General features: G+C 46.1%; 1 protein-coding gene across 1 annotated transcript; it reads left to right on the top strand.

The window, feature by feature from the left end:
• The first annotated feature begins 10,033 nt into the window (after positions 1-10,033).
• On the top strand, positions 10,034-12,259 carry LOC115797368 (zinc finger BED domain-containing protein 4-like). The gene is made up of 2 exons (XM_030753934.1): positions 10,034-11,536; positions 11,675-12,259. The coding sequence occupies exons 1-2, from the start codon at positions 10,155-10,157 to the stop codon at positions 12,198-12,200; spliced, it is 1,908 nt and encodes a 635-aa protein (XP_030609794.1). The 5' UTR covers positions 10,034-10,154; the 3' UTR covers positions 12,201-12,259.
• Positions 12,260-13,084: the final 825 nt, after the last annotated feature.

The following is a 13,084-nucleotide window of genomic DNA, read 5'->3' as shown; positions in this document are numbered from 1 at the left end:
CCACTTTGCATCGGACCCACACCCCACCTAGTTTGGTCAATCCTGGGGTTCCCGGTCAGAACACAATATAAAGAGGTGGGGTGCTACATAAAATGGAGGCACCGCTGGGATAAATGCTAATATTAGTCTACCCTTGTTACTGGCTCAGACAACTCTTTAAGTAGAGATAATCTGAAATGAAAATAAGCTATAGGTAAACTCGGAGGAAACCAGTAAGCAGACTCTGTGTAATAGAAGGGAAATTGGTACACCAGAGGGATGGCACAGTTACGGCATTGGTGTAAAGGAGAGGGCATTAACCCTACCCATGCCATTCTGCTCAAAGATGTTCCCGAAGACACTGAGATTGAACGCATAGAAGGAACTCTGCAATCCATTAAAGTTCTTGGACGTGTTAAAGTCAGAGGACGCATGTACGATCCTCAGAGTCAATGTTTGACTGTACTGTGTGAATGCAGAGAGAAAGTAAATCCCAAAGCTATTCCCTTAGACATCCTGCCGGAAGGTAGTAATGCACCATGGAGAATTGTTGGATATTCAGAGAAGGAGGAAGGGTCAGCTGACCAAGTGCTTGCAGAGGACTTGCAGGTGCCACCAACAGAGTTAGGCTCTGTTCCACCACTTCAGGCCTCTACTCCGGAAGCTATCATCAGAGCTGTGGGAGACCTTCTGCAAAGCACAGCCAAGCCGGTAAGTGATAACAGCAACTACAGGAGGCTACGAACCTTCTCAGGGATTGTCCCTACTCCCCCAGGAGAGGAGCCATTGGAGAACTGGATATTGCAAGCTCGTTTGATGATAGAGGAATATGATCGGCCTGACAAAGAAAAGAAAATGAGAATAATGGAAAGTGTAAAAGGTCCTGCTTTGGAGATATTGCAGGCTGTCCGCTTTAATAACCCAGAGGCCACACCCCAAGGGTACGTGGATGTGATTGAGAACACATTTGACACACCAGAGACAGGAGAAGAACTGTACTTCTCATTCAGAATGCTATGCCAGCATCCCGGTGAAAAACTTTCTGAGTTTCTGCGAAGGATGGAAAGATCCCTGAACAAAGTAGTAAAAAAAGGAGGTCTGTCCCCGACTTCCATAGACAAAGCCCGCCTTGATCAACTCATTAAAGGAGCCACAAGGTCTGACATGATGTTATTAAGTTTGCGTTTGAGGGAGCGAAGAGATAATCCACCTACTTTCTTGCAGCTGCTGAATGAGGTGCGCATTGAAGAAGAGTATGAAGCCTCCCGCCGTAGACTTAACCCCACAAAAGCTGTGCATGTCAAAAGTGCTACTGTACCCACAGGGGCATATGTCCAGGATCTTGGAGCTGAGCTCCAAGACCTCAAAACCCAAGTCAGTGGGCTCACGGCTGCGTCAGGGGCTCCATGTGTCCTTTCCCTTGAGTCTCCACCCACGGATGAGCCAGAGCCCAACAGCTTGGAAGAGAACAACAACATTCAAGCTTTAAAGAAAGAAGTGGTGAAACTAAGAAAGCAAATCTCAGTTATGTCTGTTAAACCCAGCAAAGAGCCCGTAGTATCACCACTCCGTAACCAGACTTCTCCCGTGCGCATGCATCAGAGAGCTACGGCACTCAGAGATCCCAGTGACTTTTTCTGTTATCGCTGTGGCGAAGATGGGCACATTTCCACCAAATGTAAATCCCCAGAGAACTACCCAAAAGTGATACAGAAACTCCTTCATGCCCAACGGAAACTGAAAGCAAGCCAGAAAGCTCCTGGTAGTGCAAAAGAACAAACTACCACAAATGTAGGGGTCAACCGGAGCGCTGTGAGTGTACACACAGCTGGTGTCCCAGAAGGACTTGTAGGGCCACCCTCCACTGCCTGTGTGAAGGTGGATGGCATAACCTGCACTGCCCTGTTAGACAGCGGGTCTCAGGTAACGATAGTTTTCGACAGTTGGTATTCAAGGTACTTGCCTCATGTGCCTCTCCAACCTGTCACGGGTTTAGATATTTGGGGCCTAAGTGAGTCAGAGACCAGCTACCCCTACCGAGGCTACATCCAAATTGAGTTGGAGTTGCCTGGAAAGACCCAAGGGAACGTGGAGGCTGTCCCAGTTCTTGCTTTAGTGTGCCCAGATCCTCGTTGCTCAGATACCATACCTGTTCTAGTTGGCACCAATGTTCACAAAATTAGACCTCTGTCTTCAAGTCAGAAAGAGGGGAGCCCAAAAACTGTTCGCACCAGCAAGGTGAACGTTTCGCAGTCCCAGCCCTTACCTACCATTAAGTACGAGTTGCCTACAGATGATGACTTTCCTGTAGCCGAAGTAAAGTGGACGGGTCCTGGACCACTGGTTATTCCGGCTGGGAAAAACCATATAGCCATCTGTAAAGTCAAAGAAACACACACGATCGGAGACAGTATCCTGATCACAGAACGTGCACCTTCACATGCTCTTCCCCCAAGTGTGTTAGTGCAGCCAACGGTGTTGTTCTCCAAGACCCTTGACAAAGACAAGTTCTTGGTTCTTATGCGCAATGAGTCCCTCAAAGCCACTGCCATTCCAATGGGTACTGTGGTTGCACACTTGCATGTGGTGGATATAGTGACTGACATCCCTGGCACACACACAAGAGCTTCATCTCAGCTGGACCCATCACTGTTCGACTTTGGGGATTCCCCTATACCAGCTGAATGGAAAGAGAGGCTGAAACAGAAACTTGCAGAGAGAAGTAATGTGTTTTCAACCGACGAGTGGGACGTTGGGTTGGCTAAAGGAGTGCACCATCATATACGACTAAATGACGACACCCCCTTCAGAGAACGGTCTCGCCGTGTGGCCCCTGCTGATCTGGATGATTTGCGCCGTCACCTTCAAGGACTACTGGCTGCAGGAGTAATAAAGGAATCAAGGAGTTCCTATGCGTCACCCATCGTATTGGCACGAAAGAAAACGGGGAAGTTGCGGATGTGCGTGGACTATCGAACACTGAACCGCAGAACTATTCCTGATCAGTACACCATTCCTCGAATTGACGAGGCCTTGGACTGTTTGTCTGGAAGCAGATGGTTTTCAGTCCTGGATCTGCGCAGCGGGTATTATCAAATCCCAATGGCAGAAGACGACAAGGAAAAAACCGCTTTCATATGCCCTTTGGGATTTTACCAATTCGAAAGGATGCCCCAAGGGATAACAGGAGCCCCAGCAACCTTCCAGAGAGTAATGGAAAAAGCGGTTGGGGACATGCACATGCTTGAGGTCATAGTGTATTTGGATGATTTAATAGTGTTTGGAAAAACCTTAGAAGAACATGAACAAAGACTGTTCAAGGTCCTTGACAGACTGGAAGAGACTGGACTGAAGTTGGCAATAGACAAATGTCAGTTCTGCAGACCTCAAGTGACATATGTAGGACACATAGTGTCTGAAAATGGTATTGCCACCGACCCAAGCAAAGTGGAAGCAGTAACTCGCTGGAAGCAACCCACTGACCTTCCATCACTGCAGTCATTCTTGGGGTTCTGTGGGTACTACCGTCGCTTTATAAAAAACTACTCTATTCAAGTCAGACCACTCACGGAGCTCTGCAAAGGTTACCCACCAACTCAGAGAAAGAAGAAAACTGCCAAAGTCCCAGAAAAGACCTATTACAGTGTAAATGAACCCTTTGGAGATAGGTGGGGTCCTGCTTGCACAGAGGCTTTTCAAAAGATTAAACACTGTCTCACAAATGCACCCGTTCTGGCATTCGCCGATCCATCCAAGCCCTATGTGTTACACATAGATGCCAGCCTTCATGGTTTGGGCGCAGTACTCAATCAAGAACATCCTGAAGGTTTGCGACCTGTGGCGTTTGCTAGCCGAAAGCTCAGTTCCTCGGAAAAGAACTACCCGGTGCACCAACTTGAATTCCTGGCGTTGAAATGGGCAGTAGTGGACAAGTTTCACGATTACTTGTATGGTGCTCAGTTCACGGTGAGGACCGATAATAATCCCCTCACGTATATTCTGCCCACAGCCAAGCTCAATGCCGCTGGTCATCGTTGGCTGGCTGCCCTCTCAACTTACGATTTCACTTTACAGTACCGACCTGGAAGCACTAATATTGATGCTGACTCACTGTCACGCAATCCTCTGCCATCGGAGAGCCCCGAGTGGAAAGCAATGCCCCTCGACAGTGTCAAAGCCCTCTGCAAGCAAATCTCCTGCAGAAAGTCGGCAGGAGGGAACATGGGATATGCCGAGTCATTAGGGGTTTCCCCTGAGGCACTCCCAGAGTGTTTTGTTTTCCCCACTCGATTGGACCACAGTGCTTTGACCCAGATAAGTAAGGCAGAACTTATTAAAGCGCAAGATAATGATCCAGTGATTGCTCCAGTCAAGAAATCTGTGAATGGAGAATTCCTGTTTTCACCAGACAAGGAGGCCAACTCAGAAGCCGTACTGCTTCAGAGAGAAGCCAATAAGTTGGTGATCCGAGATGATCTGCTTTACAGAAAGGTGCAGAGGCAATCTGGTAATGAGGTATATCAGCTAGTGTTACCAAGGGAGCTGGTTGCCATGGTTCTGAAGTCGCTGCACGATGAGTCCGGTCATCTAGGAGTGGACAAGACTGTTAAACTCATACGGGATCGATTCTACTGGCCCAAAATGTGTGCGGAAGTAGAGCAGTACATAAGAAACTGTGGTAGATGTATCACGCGTAAAGCTCAGCCCCAAAGAGCTGCACCATTAAACCAGATTACCAGTAGCGGACCACTTGATCTGGTATGCATAGACTTTCTGTCCTTGGAACCAGATTCCCAGGGGTATGCCAACATCCTTGTAGTAACCGATCATTTTACCAGATATGCCCAAGCTTTTCCGGCCAAAGATCAACGGGCGTCCACAGTTGCCAAGATTCTCTGTGAGAAATACTTTGTGCACTATGGACTTCCGGCACGGATACATTCTGATCAAGGTCGGGATTTTGAGAGCAAACTCATTCAAGATCTTCTCAAAATGTTGGGGATTCGGAAGTCTAGGACAACGCCCTACCATCCTCAAGGAGATCCACAACCAGAGAGATTTAACCGTACGCTGCTGTCTATGCTCGGAACCCTAGATCCGAAGCAAAAGCAGAAATGGGGTCAGAGTCTCAGTCATTTGGTGCATGCTTACAATTGCACTCAAAACGAAGCAACAGGGTACTCGCCCTACCTGCTCATGTTTGGCAGGGAGGCGCGTCTACCTGTGGACATCTGTTTTGATGCACTGGATGAGGATCAAAAGAGTTTGTCACATCACAAGTACGTGGCTAAGCTGAAAGCTGATCTGCGTCAAGCATACCACCTTGCAACACAAGCATCTGACAAGAGTCATCAGAGAAACAAGAAAGCTCATGATAAACATGTGAAAGAGCAGACTCTGGGAAAAGGAGACCGAGTACTACTGAGAAACTTGGGTGTTACCGGCAAACACAAGTTGAAAAGTAAGTGGCGACCTACACCATATGTCGTGGTGGAGAAATTTCCCAACCTACCAGTCTACAGAGTAAAACCTGAGAAGGGACTGGGGGTAGAAAAGACAGTACACCGCAACCACTTACTACCGATTGGCTATCTAGTGAGACTGCCAAACGACACTGAGCCCGAATCATTTCAGACACCGGTCACAAGATCCCAAAGGAGACTCGCAGCGACCAAACAAACTGTAGATCCGGAAGATGCCATGTTCTCATCAGAGTCTGAATGTGAATATGCAGGCCCATCACGATCATTACATATGGACTGTGAGAAACTTCTGACACGACCAGGTCTGTTGTTGAGAGACCGAGGCCAAGGTCAAGCCCCAAGCGTAGTTCCTCTAGAAGTTTCATCTCCTGAACTGGAGGAGGGTGACTCAACTCCAGAAGCTCTCGACTCCCCAAATCTGCTTCACAACTCTGAGGAAGGTACAGTTACTGACTTACAGGCAGTAGCAGTGGAGAGGGAGGTGCTACTGGAAGACAGGGACCCTCCAACGGAACGCACAAAGAGAGTCAAGAAGCCAGTTGTCAGACTGAGTTATGATGAACTGGGAAGACCATCTGATCAGCCCTTAACTGTATTGAGCCAGGGAGTGCTGGTTGGAAGCGGCACGTACATAGATTCACGATGCCACCCCTGCCAGACCCTCTGGTGTCACCCTATGGCCTTATGCCCTTCCTGCGTTAAATTGAATCTCACTAGACAGTGCATGGAGATTCAAATTAGCTAAGCTGTTGGTTTGATGGGGACATCAAAACATTCTAGAAGGGGGAGGGTGTAGCCCGGATGGAAAAATGGGGATTAAATAAGCTTAATTCCTTTGAACATAAAAGCAAAGTTAACAGGAGTGTAATGTACTTTGCATATAATGTGTATTGTGTAATGGAAGAGGAATAATGTTATGTAAATATAATGTTTTCTTACAAAGTTGCTGAATGTAACAGAGCTAACACTCTTAGTTCGTATTTTCTGAGTGGTCAGTGAAGGTGGTCTGGCATGTCTACCTGGTGTATTTGGCTGGGGGTGTGAGAGAGGAAGGAGAGGAGAAGAGAGAAAAACGGAGAACAGACGCAGCAGTGTTGGCTCGGAGCGCGCTAGCACACGATAAACTAACAGAAGAGAACTGACTAGTAAATACTACCCAGTGACTGTTAGTAGGAGGCGTTGAGAAACCACCTGCCCGACAGCTGTGCAACCGCAGACGACGGTGATTCAGAGCGAGGCATCAGCATCGGCGGTTAGCAGCGAACGGCTAGCAGGAGCTCGTCGTGGTGACGAGCGCCATCTTCTTTGCCCTGTCGGTGGCGAGTGGTGAGCGGAAACAGACTGCAGACGAGAACTGGTTGACTGTCGTCCGGAGGGGACGAGAGGGTGAGCTGGTTCGCAACGCGGAACTGTAAGTCAGACGTTTCTGGTGCAGCTATCGGTGAGTGAAGAGGAGTTTCGCCACTGTGCTGCAGCACACAACAATCAGGCCTGCAACGTTTGTGTGAATGCGAGCGTGTGTGTGGGGCCCATGTATGAGTACTGTTAAGTGACTGTGTATATTGGAATGACGGAGTAGTTAGAATTAACCCTTATAAGCCTAATCCATTCGGACTGATTGGGAAAAGCAAAGGTTGAGTTCAATATTTTTACTGGTATTATAAGAATACAAGTGTTTTAGTGTTTCATTTGTATCTTACATTTTGCATTTAAAAGTGTGGTTTTCTATCTTGCGTTCACGTTCAGTAAATGTTCAGTTTTGGAGTTAAAGAGTCATCTGAGTCAGTGTTATTTTAAATAGTGTGTGATTTAAGTTTCTTAATAGTCATCACATCATTGTCCACAAGTGAACCTTCGTGGTATCCACTTTGCATCGGACCCACACCCCACCTAGTTTGGTCAATCCTGGGGTTCCCGGTCAGAACACAATATAAAGAGGTGGGGTGCTACAAGTGTATCTTTGATGTACTGTCTTGTAATACTATTTATTTATTTTTTTTAAACAGCTTACAGCAGGGGTGTCAAACACACAACTGCTGGCCTACAGTTGTGTGTCTGGTGCAGTGTGGACTGGATGGAGGTCAAAAGCTGAAGCTGATTTTTGGGTCAAAGAATCTGAACTCTTGGCTATGAAAGGATTATGAGTTAGTACTGGAGCTTGAGAGATACGGGCCAGATACAGTCAAGCTCACCTCAAGACACACCTGTGACCTGTTTGTTGATGGCTTGCTCACATTCATGGTGTTGTAGTCGGTCTCTGTACAGCTCTGTGCCAAATATTCAGTCTGTGTGTATCCTTCCAGTTTAAATGATTCTACAGAATCCTGACAGCACATCTAATTAGAACTAGAAGTGGCATTCGCCCCTGGTCTTAACTAGAGCTCCAACACTGTTTTCATTTCCTGTCTGCCATGAATGTGGGACTTTATTGCATTCTGTGGAGAGATTGTTGCCTGGTGTCAGCTGCACACGTGTCATTGGCTCCACAGGAAAAAGGGGCAGTATGTAAGAAGCCTTTCAGTCCCCATGAGTTAGTCTGGTACTTCAGCATTGCCAACAAGACTTTTTAAAAAAAAAAAAAGGAACTGCTGCTCACTCCAGCTCACTTCTAAAGTCCTGCCAGTTCATGCATTTGAAAACAGTGAAGCCATCATATATTCAAGTTGAAAATCATTTAAATCACCTTTACTCCATATTACAGAGGCAGATCCTATTAGTGGATTTAAATTCTCACACGATTGGCTGGTAAAAAGAAGCGCAGAAAGAAAGCCGTTGTGTGAACACAGTGCAGGACTTGTACTGCAGCATGTGGTTTTACTGCCAACGTGAAGGCTAGTCTTTGTGTGGCTTTCGATTCGGCTGATAGACACTTCTGTCACCGCAGTGGAAAATAACAGGGGTGGAGATGTGTAAGAGTTGCTGGTCGTGAAAATTTTCAGAAGAACATGATCAGGGAAGAAAGTTGCCCCTTTTGTAATTTTTATATACACATTGTGTCAGTTTACAATGGGGGGGGGGGGGGGGGGGGTAAAAAAAAATGAAACTGTCAAAAGGGACATTTCATACTACAGCATACCCACACAACATCTACTCTAGTAGAAACACTCGTGCCAGAATGTGTATCATTCACATCAACAAAGAGACAACAGTCGTTCATTCTTTTGACTGTAGATTTACTTTTGTCCTTGAAATCAACAATCCTTTGATGTTTGTGATCAGCTTTTCTTGGCCTCGAACTTTATTATAAGATCTTTTTATCATGCATGCTTGATCAAAAAATATATACCACACACACACACAAAGGCTGATGTTATCTAGTCAAAAACAAGTGGGTGAAATTTCACTGTTTCTTTAAACTTTAAACTTTGTTATGAACCTCTGTTGACTGTAGAGGCTGTGTGATCTCAGTTGTGCTCAGACCACACTGTGCTCTCTCTTCCTGTGAGGTGATGAGTATCTCGCTCGCCCCTCCCTCCACAGGAAGACCATTTGACTCTCTCTGTAAGTTTGTATGCACTTGTTTCATTAAGCTAATGACAAAAAGCAGAGAAATTATGGCAGGAAAAAACAGACCCAAAAAATGTAGACCATGTTTACTACATGGTAACATGTTTTTCTGTTATGCATGTAGAGAATCAACTCAATTTGCTGGCAGCATAAACAACATGAGTCTCCACTATTGCAAGGCTTCTGCTTCTTGTGTTTTGGGGTGGAGCCTCAACGTCGCAGAGTTCAGGTTAACAGAGCCCATATTCTGCACACACAAAAAAAAAAAAATTTACAATCACATACCAAAACAACCGCAGAATATAAATGTAGGCTAGGCTTCAAAAAAGATCAAGAAGGATTAAAATTCACTGATTTTTTTTTTTGTTTGCTTTTTACAAATATAGCTTCAAGTGATGTACTGCTAAACAAATATGACTTATCCATTGATTAGTAACCTCAGATCAAATCAGTAATCTCTCCCAGCACTGACCCCCAACAGTATGCATATAGGAAAAACAGGTCCAATGCGGCTGCTCAGAGGTAGTCCATCGGACTCTCACCCACCTGGAGACCAGGGACTTCTATGTCAGGCTGCTCTTCCTGGACTTTAGCCCCGCCTTTAACATAATCATCCCACAGACACTTGTTCACAAGCTGAACACGCTTGGTCTGAGCTCCTCACTCTGTAACTGGGTCCTGTACTTTTTAACAAACAGGAAACAGACGGTCCGAATCCACGACATCACCTCTTCCCCATCGCCCTCAACACTGGCTCCCCCCAGGGATGTGTCCTCAGCCCTCTGCTGGACATGCTTCTTACTTATGAGTGCTCCCCCAAATTCCCAAGCACCCATATCATTAAGTTTGCAGATGACACAGCAGACAGAGATCAGATTGGAGGTGGAACACTTGGAAACCTTTGCATCAGCGTGGCCACGACCAAAGAGATCATTGTGGATTTCAGGAGCAACACCATCTGCCATCTGGGGAACAAAACCCTCACTTCCTTCTACAGGTGTGTGATTGAGAGCATCATAACATGTATCACCGTGTGGTATGGGAACTAGGGTTTAAGCCCGGGATCCGGGATTCCCGGGAAATGCGATCAGAACCATTTCCCGTTTCCCGGGAAACGTAAGACGGGAAACCGGGAAAAAAGTCGCGCACGTCGATTTGTTGTCATACGGTAACATTGATGGGGTGATGAGTCAACAGTACTTACGGTATTGCGGTAACTCAGCAGAAGCGAGGCGCATACAGGCAATGATGTCTACGAACAGTTTTGTGTGGGGGCATTTTACAAAAATAGATAATGACAGCGCCAAATGTATGTTGTGTGACCGAGTCGTCAAATGTTCTGGTGGATCAACAAGCGGACTACGCAGACATTTAGAGTCCAAACATGACAAACACGAAGAAAGGCCATCATGTTCAAAACGTGCTAAAATGCTGGATGGCTACTTTAGCCGAGTTAGCAGCAAGTCTCTTGAAGAAATACTAGCGGAGATGGCAGCTTTTGATGGATTCTCCTTTAATAGTATGGCGAAATGTGAGTATCTGAGATCAGCACTCAAGAGGGATGGCTACACTCTCCCAAAGAATCCCACAGAAATCTCCAAGCAGGTTAGAGTGTTTGCGAACGAGGAGAAAATTAAACTGGCCGAAATGTTCCAAGACATGGTGAAGAAAGGGTTGCGTTTTTCGTTGACCATTGACGAATACACTTCTTCCCAACATAAGCGGTACATGAGCATAAATGTGCACGGTGCGCAAACTTACTGGAATTTAGGTGTCATACATGTCCGTGGAACAATGCCAGCAGAAAAAGTGAAAGCATTGGTTGACGATCAGCTTCAATGTTTCAAGCTTGACATGAACCAACACATTGTGTGCTGCACTACGGATGGAGCATCAGTGATGGTGAAGTTTGGGAGACTGGTGCTGCCGGAATTACAGCTGTGCTATGCCCACGCAGTTCACCTGGCTGTCACAGATGTGCTCTACCACCGTGCCACCTCTGATGGAGAGAGCAAAGCAAGTGAAGAAGAGGAGGAGAGCAGTGAAGACTCTGATGACGAGTTAGCTGTGTGCGAGGATGGGTATCGGTCAGTGAGAGAGGACATGTACAGGAGCGTGGAGCGAGTGCGTAAAATTGCGAGGCACTTCCACAAATCCCCAGTCAGCAACGACAAGCTGAGGGAATGTGTCAAACAAGACCAGGGGAAAGAGTTGGCACTCATCTTGGATTGTCGCACCAGATGGAACAGTTTGGCTGACATGCTGGACCGCTACATTGCACTACACAGACCAGTGACGAAGACCCTCGTTGATATCAACAATGCACTAATCATCACCAACGAAGAGCTTGCACTCATTCAGCAACTCAGCTCCTGCTTAAAGCCGGTGAAGATGGGAGTCGAATCGCTTTGTAACCGTGACACCACCCTCGTTAAAGCTGATGGGATTTTCATCTTCATGATTGACCAGTTGACAAAGCAGGACACCCCCCTGAGCCTTGAAATGAGGGATGCGATTGAGAGGAGATTCATGGAACGGAGACAGAAGAACTTGGTATCTTTGTATAGGTGAGCATTATTATTATTATTATTATTATAGTAGTAGTAGTAGTAGTAGTAGTAGTAGTAACGTAGCCTATTAATTTTGTGATCGGAGAATGAGGCCTTGGTCAATCCGCTCATTTTCATTACTATATTTTTTGGCAGGTACCTTCTGGATCCCGGTGTTCTAGTCGCACCAGCACCAAGGCCCACTGAGATTTTCACCATGCCATCAAGACAGATGCTGATACGGACGGCTAAGGGACTTGTGGAGCGTCTTTTCCTCGGCCGTTTCTCCGAAGAGAGCGCGAGCGAGGGTGATGCAGATGCCAGACCTACATCACCGACTGAAGACGTCTCAACTGAAGGGAACCTAGCATTGGATCTGCAGCAGGCCATTTCAATGACCACTACGCCGGCGTCAGATGAAATCAAAGAGGGTGACCTCATGAAAGTTCTGACCAAAGAGTTTTCTCTGTTCGAAGCTACAAACAGGAGACCGCCCCACCTGCAGCAGTTGTTTGATGCCCTGCATTCTGTTCAGGCTACATCCGTGGAGGCGGAGAGAGCATTTTCTATCTGCGGCCAATTTGTCACTAAACTCCGAAATCGCTTAAGCGCAGAATCTCTCGATGCTCTCTGCTTCTTAAAAGCACACTTTCAGAAAAAAAAGAAAGCTTCCGAATGTTAAAGTTAAGGAAATATTGACAGAAGGGTTCGTTTAATGCGAAAGCATTACTTTTCATTTCAGGCACGTTCAGCCTCCGTTTCAAGCGTTTTAATACACAGTTGTACTTCTTTCCTCTTTAATTTGTTGTTAATTTTATATTATTATATATTGTTATCTTGCATTATATAGCCTATAGTATATGCCTGAACAATAAAGAAATATCTGTTTAACTTCGAGTGTTTCTTTTCCTCGTTTGCAGCCACTTACTAACAATCATGAATTAGAATACGGGCCTAATGTGTGAAGAAGGTCTCATGAAATAGATTACTTAAACATATTTCGCTTTTAAAATGGAGTTGAGTAAAATATCTACAATATCAAAATAGGTTAAGCCAGACACAGGCTACAGAAGGCCTAATTAAAATAAAAATAAATAAAACCCACTTTTTCCCGGGATTCCCGGGAAATTGCTCGTCTTTTCCCGGGATTTGATTCATGCCATTTTCGGGAAAAATATTAAACCCTAATGGGAACTGCTCTGCTTCTGACAGGAGGGCTATGCAGAGGGTGGTCAAGTCTGCCCAGAAGATCACCGGCAGCACCTTCACAACTGTAGAGGACATCTGTGTCAGCAGATGCAGGAGCAGGGCCTCCAGCATAATCGGGGACCCCTCCCACGGACTGATCTCCCCACTCCCCTCAGGTCGTAGATTACGCAACATCAGAGCGAGGTCAACCAGGCTGTGAAACAGCTTCTACAACACTCGTGCAATACAAGTCTGCTTCTTCAAGGCCATTGATAATATTCTGTGAAATAAACTACTGACTGTGCAATACCATGACCATGATGTGCAATATTAGTGTGGAACTGCTCAGGTATCAGATCACTTTTTCTCTGTAGTTGG

Source organism: Archocentrus centrarchus, chromosome 18, assembly GCF_007364275.1.
Source record: "Archocentrus centrarchus isolate MPI-CPG fArcCen1 chromosome 18, fArcCen1, whole genome shotgun sequence".
NCBI classification, from domain to species: Eukaryota; Metazoa; Chordata; class Actinopteri; order Cichliformes; family Cichlidae; genus Archocentrus; species Archocentrus centrarchus.
The sequence above is the reverse complement of the archived record's forward strand: the minus strand, read 5'-3'. Positions and strand labels throughout refer to the sequence as shown.

Coding starts and splice junctions, on each gene's coding strand:
- LOC115797368 (XM_030753934.1), top strand. CDS start 10,155: ATGAGTCAACAGTACTTACGGTATTGCGGTAACTCAGCAGAAGCGAGG. Junction 11,537..11,674: donor AACTTGGTATCTTTGTATAG/GTGAGCATTATT, acceptor ATTTTTTGGCAG/GTACCTTCTGGATCCCGGTG.